This window comes from Acanthochromis polyacanthus, chromosome 9 (genome assembly GCF_021347895.1).
Source record: "Acanthochromis polyacanthus isolate Apoly-LR-REF ecotype Palm Island chromosome 9, KAUST_Apoly_ChrSc, whole genome shotgun sequence".
In the NCBI taxonomy this organism is placed as follows: Eukaryota; Metazoa; Chordata; class Actinopteri; family Pomacentridae; genus Acanthochromis; species Acanthochromis polyacanthus.
Genome location: NC_067121.1, coordinates 30,828,815 through 30,838,238, shown reverse-complemented (window position 1 = coordinate 30,838,238; position 9,424 = coordinate 30,828,815). Strand labels below are relative to the sequence as shown.

General features: G+C 42.5%; 1 protein-coding gene across 1 annotated transcript; it reads left to right on the top strand.

Annotated features, from left to right (window-relative positions):
• b3gnt5b (UDP-GlcNAc:betaGal beta-1,3-N-acetylglucosaminyltransferase 5b) lies at positions 1 to 4,686 on the top strand. The gene is made up of 2 exons (XM_022213423.2): positions 1 to 318; positions 2,406 to 4,686. Exon 2 carries the CDS (start codon positions 2,708 to 2,710, stop codon positions 3,869 to 3,871), a length of 1,164 nt encoding a protein of 387 aa, XP_022069115.2. The 5' UTR covers positions 1 to 318; positions 2,406 to 2,707; the 3' UTR covers positions 3,872 to 4,686.
• The last annotated feature ends 4,738 nt before the right edge of the window (positions 4,687 to 9,424 follow it).

The following is a 9,424-nucleotide window of genomic DNA, read 5'->3' as shown; positions in this document are numbered from 1 at the left end:
GGAGGGGAGAGACCAGAGCCAAGGCAACCGGCTCATTTACAAGCAACTTACAGTCTACACACTCAGGCCAGTGGACGGATCAGAAGAAAACCCACTCTCACACCACTTCACAGATATTCCCACACAGACACACACTGTTCCTCCGCACAGAGCCGTTGACTGTTTCACTGAGGATTGATGCCTGTTTCTGACAAGTGTTTCGCCTCCTGTCATCTGAAGGAAAAAGTAAACTTCAAGCAGCGGAGAAGACTACTTGGGGAGGGAAAGAAGATTTGCCGCTTCTGTGTTGGATTCACACGCAGATCTTCTCCTTTGCCGGTGAGTGTTGGAATGATCCTTCCACTGATAGTATGATATTTTTCTTCTCCCCTCCCTCCCACTCTGCTTCTGTGCTTCAAATCTATTTATACACAAATGGTGACTTTCTAAATATGTTTATGGGGTGGTTCACTTTCACAGCGCTTGTTTTAGATGCGGCCAAGATAGAAGAGTGAGGGCCGATGCTCGTGTTTGTGCCCCCTGCAGCAGAGACACAACCTGTTTGACCAACACGACAGCAGTTACACCTTCAGTCAATATCATAAAAGTAAATTAAAGCTACCAAAGTGCACCACAGCTGAGGCTAAAGCACAGTAACATGACAAAGTAGCAGTCACCAAGGAATTAATGTGAAGCCCTAACAAATGTAGGTAACATTTTTTGGTGGTGAAAACTGTCATAAAGTAACTCATGCTGGGAAAATGCAATGGCAAATAAATACAGTCACACTGTTAGTAGATGACACCTATCACATGGGCTCTGTGGGTGACAATAGTCTGGTTTTACATGCTTTTTGAAGTTTGTCAGAATTTCATCTAACAATGTTTTTACTGAACAACTAATGGAAAATACTGCATTTTCTGATACACTGTAATCTGATATGTATAAGCATGTATGACTTTAAAGAAGTTGTGTTATGTGGCTGGACCGCTGAATTTGTTTCTTCCTTAAAAGGCCACTTCCCTCCAGTGACAACAGAAAAAAAAAAACTTGAATACCCATTGAGCTTTCGTACTATTTGTCCATATTTCTGAATTGTTTCTTTCCACAACTTGTTTTCCCAGGAACTGTGTTTTTGTTAGCTGCGAGTTGTTTTCAGCTGCCTGCTCTCTGGCAAAAAAAATATTCACGATATAAAGCATTTACAGTGTTTTCTGTAGATCCAGAGTGATTTTTTTTAATTATTATTGTGTGTAGGTCCAGAAGCATGAAAACTCTAACTGTAAGTTTTCCCAGCCTGTTACTTTCCCTTCCTAACTGACATCGTACATGTGGAGGTCACAGTCCAACAAGTATGTGCACTAATTTTTATGATGGCTAATAAAAATCCATTATCCGTGTCCAAATAGCTGAGAAGAGTTGTATGTTAATATGACTGATGTGTTTTACGTCGGCTCAGCTGTAAATGCCGTGTAACGGGAAGCGTTTCTACGTAAGAGCGGGAATCTGGTGTGAATCAGAGGTGAAGCAGAGTTTCTCATTATCAGGTTGAGAGAAAAGAGAGCCATTCTGAGCCAGTGACCCCATTAGGCACAGGCCATCCAGTGATGTTTAAAAAGCTCCCGGGGCGCAGTGGGAGTCCCAGGCCCCGGGCCCATCATGATCCCCCCCTTGGTTTTAGCCCGGGCCCAGACGGAAGCAGGCTATTCTCGTCCCGCATTGTGCTGCCGAGCTATTCTGACACTGTCCATTGTGTCCAAATGCTTTCCATGACTCTCAGCGATTTCAGTGGGTCTGTGCCTTAAACCCCTCCATTATGGACGAGCTTGCATTGCAGCATTTGCTGTGTTGGCTTTTGCATTCAGTGAATCCTCCTCCCCCCTCTTTTACCCCACCTCACTTTTCAGCTAACGTTACTATTCCTGCACAGAACACTAAACACAAGTGGGTTTGGTCAAATGTAAAGTTCCAGTCCAGCCGCAAGAAGAGTCATAGTAGTAGGCATAGTGTAAATGAATGACTGCCCACACAGGTTTCTGAACGATGGATACCGTGGTCCAAGTATGGACACACTTCACTGAGAGAAACTTGCTTATTTGAATAATTGAATAACATTTTAGTGGCGTCCTTGTGTGATTAAAAGCTTTGGTTGATTGTGTGTAGAAATCCTGCTGGTGGCAACACATGATCAATTCTTGCAAAATCTGAACATGGCAATAGAACAGGAAACACAACTTGGCTTTTGTCACGCTTCCAAAAAGGGAAGATATTTGCCAAGAGAACATTGAGAAAATATGTTACTTTGGACATTATCACTTCCCGCTTTTGAATTAAAAAGGAAGCAGTAGTTCCACTTTTGTGCCTCCAACTGAAGTGTTACAAGTATTTAATGAAGTCACAGATGTCTATGTGCTCTCCTTTGCCAGAACCAGAGAATTCATGGGTGAAAGATGACTCTCCAGCTGCTGGACGCCTCTGAGCCTGTGAGTGATTCTGCTGCAATGGAGGATGTTTCCCTGCAAGCCCAGTGACTCCCACTACTGCCCATGCCTGCTGCTGAATGTGGAACCCTAGGATGGAAGACCCAGCAAATGCTGCTCTGAGGCACTGGAACAACTCTCTCAACCTCTACTATCTTGCCTCCTTCAAACACACGGACTCCATCAGCTGCCTCACCTCTATCTCCAACCAGACAGGGACCACCGCCACCGGGTGACCAGATTCCAGGATGTTTGTGAATTTCCGCCGGATACGAAAATGCCAGTGTGTGCAGCTGATGACCACGTGCCTGGTACTGTCAGTGGTGATGGTTTGCTGGGAGCAGCTGGACAACAACGTTGTCAGCCACGTCAAGTCATACTCGTACCGCTACCTGGTCAACCGCTTCACCTACATCAACAAGAGCCTCACCATCTCACGTGAGCAGGCCAGAAGCTTCAGCAGCTTTCACTACCTGCTGGACCACCCTGAGAAGTGCACCAATGAGGACGTCCTCCTCCTCCTCTTTGTCAAGACATCCCCAGATAATATTGAGAGGCGAAACGCCATCAGATCCACCTGGGGTAACGAGACCTACATTAAAAACGCGCTGGGAGTGACGGTCAAGGTGGTGTTTGCCTTGGGAGCAATTCAGACAAAGAAGGAGGAGCCTTCGTGGAGCAAGAGGAGTGGTGTCGGCTTCCAGGAGCAGCTCATCCAGGAGGACCGTGTCTATGGCGATTTGATCCAGCAAGACTTTCTAGACTCCTTCCACAATCTGACCCTGAAGCTGATCCTGCAGTTTCACTGGATGCACAATCGCTGCGCACACGCACGCTTCTTCATGACCGCTGATGACGACATCTTCGTCCACATGCCCAACCTGGTTAGCTACCTGCAGGACGTGAGCAGCAAAGGCGTCACAGACTTTTGGATCGGCCGAGTGCACAGAGGGGCACCGCCCATCCGCAGCAAAGACAGCAAATACTACGTTCCCTTTGAGATGTACCAGTGGTTGTCTTACCCCGACTACACAGCTGGGGCCGGCTACGTCGTCTCCAGCGACGTAGCGGACAGAATCTACCACGCCACACTGACCCTGAATGCCTCGCTTTACATAGACGATGTGTTCATGGGCATCTGCGCCAATGCCATCGGCGTGTCACCGCAGGAGCACGTCTATTTCTCAGGGGAGGGCAAGGCGCCTTACCACCCATGTATCTATGACCAGATGATGACGTCACACGGCCATGTAGAGGACATTTATGACCTGTGGAAAGCAGCGACACACCCACAGGTCAAACAGAGGACCTCGGGACTCATGGGGAGGCTGTACTGCACCGCCGTTAAAGTGACTCTCCTTTGCAAACCCTACTACACGAACACCTACCCTTGTAAAGCAGCCTTTTTGTAGTATTAGTCAGGTTTGTGTGCGTGTGTGTGTCAGTGCTTGACAGAGAGAGCGAGAATGTGCCACACTATAGGTCATAATAAAATGAGGTCATTGCTGTGAATATTACCTCAGTCCTTTCAGTCGGACATCCGTGTCAAAGCACTGTGTTCTGTGTTAACAAGACGCCAGAGAGACTTGATATATTACGTCACTGTTAGTATGAAATCGCCAACAAATCAAGGACCTCTAGTCTCTGTGGTTAAAAATGTCAGAACACTGGCTCTGCATTGACAGTACAATGTGAAAAAAGGTTCTGAAGTGCTGCCGTTTAGATGTTGTTCCAGTTCAAACCCAGTCCTCTCACAAACCGGTCAGCTCACTTTCATCTCAGTCAATTAAGACTGTACTTCCTCCTTATTGTTGATTTTGCACTCATCCACTACTGTGATACACAAAAGGCTTGCCAAAATTTGTAACGCTGGCATTTTCCTATTTCACCAGAGTTAAAATATTCATGCTTTGTTAAAAACTGATGGGCTTATAGGAGGTCTGTGTCATGAAAAGAGATGATGATGTGAAACAGAAGCAGCACATTTGGGTGTCATTGATGTGTGAGTCACCGTAAGACAAATATACAGCAGGCCAGTGACATGTCAAAGCTAAAAATGTCTCCATGTCACAAAGTGCTGAAGTAGAGCAGATGTGTAACTGAAAAGACTCAACAAACAGTTCTTGTGCTGGGGGAGGTAGGGTGGGAATTATGTAATGGTTAAATGGTTTAATTACATTTGTGAAAAACGTTTTTTTATTGAAATAAAATATGCACTCTGTTGTTAGTGAATAACTCTGTTCTTTGTCGTGGGTCTCAGAAACATGAGCTCAGGGAACGTATATTAGGAAACACAGCGACAGTTTGACTACACTACTCATTTAGCTGTCATTTACAAGTAACTTAGCAGATCTTTCTGAGACATTTTGGTTTAAAATTAAATTCCCTGTCAAGTCATTTCTCTTGTAGAGTCTGGATGGGTTTCTACCTACAAACTAGGACTGTTGATTGCATGATGAGCTTGGCCAAACCTTTTATAGAAAGTCAGATTCTTTAACTTTGTTTACAATCAAAGTAAGGGTGTATGGATTTGGAGAGTCTGTTAGCATAATTCTGCCTCATCTTCCTGACTTGTCAGCCAGAGTTATTAGCTGCTGGAATATTTACTGTAATGTCATGTATATTAACATGATATCAATATTTAATTTCTTTAAAAATCACAATTATCCTTAACAAAAATTACTGCTTCACTGTATAATTAAGTTGGGTCAACACGAACAGCAACAAACTCCACAAAACTGAGACCTAATGAAAATACAACCATCAAACCACCATGCAGGTCTTTTTTCAAAGAACTAAATGCACCGTTGGACATTTTGAGGACTTACTTAAAATGGTAGTTTAGCAATACTACCGCTTTAAGTTTAGCAACACTAGTCTCACTGGATCAAAGATTGAGAGTTAAGAAAGAAATGCTATAAAAATGGTGCAAAACCTCATGTCTATCTGAGCTGTAGCCAGGATTTAGATACTCGAGTCCAAGCAGGTCCCCCACCTACAGATAATTTTAAAGAAGTGTAAAAAGTCTGTAAAATTATCTGCTATAGTTTGACATTTTGGGAAGTACACATATTTGCTGTCTTTACAGAAGCCTCATAACACTAAAGAGGTTGCAGCTAGGAGACGGTTAGCATAGCTTAGCACGAAGATGTAAAGCTCAAAGCTCATTAATGAACACTTTTTATTTGATTTGTTTGGACATTTTGAACTATATTATTTATCAATCAACAGCTAGTTAGCTTAGCTTCGTACAAACCGCTGGAAACAGCTGGTCTGGGTCCGTCCAAAGATGAAATCTGCTGACCAGCACCTATGAAGCTCATTCATTAATCAGTTATATCTTCTTGGTTTAGTGCAGAAACTAAAGTGTTAGAATTTTTTGATAAACTGTTAAAGCATTTCTTTAATATATATATATATATATATATATAAACAAGATCCAAGTGGTTTAAGAGCACAGTTCAAGTTGTTTTCCATATTTAATGCAACACTCTTTCAGTCTAAATGTCAAGACAACAGATGGAACATCACCATGAAAAGCAGAAATGGAAAGGTTGAGATAATTATCTTTCATAATGTTTTCATAAATGGACTTTTTAAAGCTAAATAAAAGATAAAATGAATATAAAACCAGTGTCATGAAGAGGAGGAGTTAGAAACCTAACAGTTCACACCACAGAGTTCTGGACTACGTGTGGCACAATGATACAGACACAACCAAAGTCTGAGTAGTTGTTATTTTTTCGGTTTAGGTGGTGAGCTCTGAACCAGAATGTAGATCACGCACATATGGAGCAATGCACTGAAACTGCTTTGCTGTAAGTTACTACATGCATCGGTCTTGCCACGGGTTTGCTCTTTCTCTCCATAGCAACAGTTTGCTGAGCAGCAGAGCAGCCCTCATTAGCGTGGAACAGGCAGCACCTCGCAGAAAAGCAGTTTACACCGTGTTTATATATGAAGGAATGGAGCTTTGTTGTAGTCTGTGTACTGGCATAGTGCTCACTATGACTTCGTTTTAGGCGTTTTCCCTCCGACATGTGATATGCAGAGCCAAGAATACCCCCGACAACGACCAGAGAGGCATCACGGCCTCTGTGTCTGATCCACGGAGGCATCTGGCACCCTGCTAACAGTAATAACTGTGGCCGGTCCTGTGTCAGTGTCAACAGACGTGACGTAAATGTCATAAACCCTCACAGAAAAACAAAACTGATGGTCAGTTTTCAGCTGTGCCACCGATTAAACCAGTCCTGAGTTACCAACCCAGAGTTACAGTGAAGCCAGTTCAGCTCAAACACCACTAGTGTTGTGTGATGATGTATTTAGCTGTTTCTTGTATCGTTTTTAACACCATCTTTTATTGAATTTTGCTTATTGTATCTACATGCATTGCAAATTCCTTACAGTGCGTGAATCTTCTTCCCTGCTAAAGCAACAGTCGTGTTTTCTTATCTAAAAATATTGAAATTTCATCAAATGCCATGTCACTAAAAGGTTCTTTTAATAACACAAAGTAAAAGTGTCAGTTCGAGGTCATGAAGCTGCCGCCCTCTTCTCACTTCACTTCATCTCGCTGAGAATTATCTATATGCTTATTTATGGCACCTCATCCTGAAATGTGACGTCGCCTGGATTAGCTGTTCTCCAAACAGCTGCTCTGTTTCCACGGCAACGCACAAAGGAGAATAGGATTTAGGATGGGTTCAAAAACACAACCAGCTGCCTACATCTGTTTCCTAAACTGCAGTGAGAGATTCTAAAAGTGCCTGTTTTTGACTCCGAGATTAAGTGTTCTTGCTGTAAATATGAAGTTGTTTAAAATGAGAAAAGCTGATAATGTCGTGTGCAGTGAGTGAGCTGTTGAGTCTAATTTCCCTTGGAGATAGAAAGTGGTTTGTTATTTTGACATTTACTCCAGTGATCGTTACTGAGAACCGGCCCATGAGGAGGCAGCCGTCGACTTCAGCCATCAGAACAATGTTAGCTCGTGGTTAGTCGCTTCCCAAGAGGTGGCTTTGCAAAATAATTGTGTTGACAGAGTGGCCCTGCTAAATTTAGTGTGCTGGTCAATGCACCAGCTGAGCACTACGGGTAACTATAGCTTATTAAAAAATACTTTAAAGAGACAGCCTGGAGTTAGGGCTGACTCCTCTGTTCATAAAGTCGATGCTGGAATCAATGTAGCATGTAAGTAACACAGCAGAACTGCATTTTATTTACAGAAAGACCTAAAAGGACAAAAAATCTAGGAGTTGTAGTTCACTGAGAAATCACTGTTTTGACAGAACTACAATCGCTGGTTAAACCCATAAACTATGTGTATCAAAGTTACATTTTCCATGAGAATAATCCATTCCTGCCTTCAAATTCCTCTGTGTTGTGCAAATTTATGAAGTCCCTCTTTTCTCTCACTGCACTTTAAGCACACCAGCTCACCTACGACTGCACACTGTAAATCTACTCTGCACAATGGCAAGTTTTCATCTTGGAGACTAATTCTGAAAAGAAAAACTGATACAGAAAGTCACGCTGTGAGTTCATAGGATCGGTTCCCTAAATTTGTTCCACATGTGTTACCGTCCAACTTCTAGGGTGAGCTGGATGTAACAAATAATCAGGTGAGGTTTGGTTCCAGTAAAGGAATTTATTGCTCAGTAGCAAATGGAACAAAACTGGTGCCTTTAAACACAGACATTTAACACACAGTACACAAAGTCTCAAACTACCAGAGTGGTTCTTCACAAAGTTGGTGGACTGCTAACTGGAGCCACAGTCTCTACTAAGACTTGAGGCTCCTCACCAAATTAGCAGCCACAGTAGCTCTAAATTGTCCATAGGTCACCCCTCAGTGACTACAGAACTGACAGATCATATACAGAAATACAAACAATACAAACAGAAGCATCAGGACAAACTGGTCACAAATATCAGCCTCCAAGACTGAGAGTTTTGGTTGCAGGTTTGTGTCCGTGTGTGTTGATTGCTGGAGTCTAAGAGGAGTCATCATGGTGGTGGACCAATCCAATGTGTCGGGGGGCTGGGAGGAGGTCTGGAGCTCCAGTCTAATCACTCCTCATGACTGCCAGGTGTAATCTGAAATTCAGGTGCACTTCAGACCCACTGGTTCAGCCCAAGGATTAAAAAAAACCAACACACAATGTTGTATGCCATCAGACTGTATAACACTACTGTGTAGTTGTTATTTTGTGCAATATTTATTATCTTGTACTTGCACCTTCGTGACTTTTGCACTCTGTTTTTATTTCCTAAGAGCCCTGTAACAATAAATTTCTCCTTTGTGAGATCAGTAAAGTCTATCTTATCTTATCTTGTCTTATAAGCAGTCCAGTATATTCATACAGGACATTCATTTGACGACAGCAGTGTACACATTTTGGACAGATGGTTTGGGTCAGGAGCGACCAAATTGGAACGACTGAACAGAGGAGGCGATCTACAATGCCACTTATCAAGCACATGTAACACAGCGATAAGGTCTGCTCACAAAGTTTCAGCGTCATCAACGTCTAGTCACTTGTGATTTGGCAGATTCACATCCTTTGTTGGGTAAACTGGCTGCTCCACCATCATGATTGCTGTCATTGTGGGTTTGATGTGTACAATAGTTAAAAACCATCTTAACTCAGTCAACAAGTCACACTTTCTTTATTGTGCCTATGCTTATGGTAACCACAGGTAAAAACAGTAACTAAGTGAGATCCTGCATGTTTACCTCTTTCCAAGAGGTGAAACATGCATATAGTTATACCTGTGAAAACAGGTATAATTATACAAGACATCACTCTTAAACAAACAAATCTATGTAAAATAACCGAAAAAATGTTTGCTTTTTCTGTTGTCATTAATTTATATATAATGTTAGAGATTTATTGATTTTATTAAACTCAATGAAATTCCATTAATTTGATGTGTATGAATTCAACAGTTTCATCTATTAGATA

What these genes read in the sequence shown, in the direction of transcription:
- b3gnt5b (XM_022213423.2), top strand. Translation starts at nt 2,708, where the DNA reads ATGTTTGTGAATTTCCGCCGGATACGAAAATGCCAGTGTGTGCAGCTG.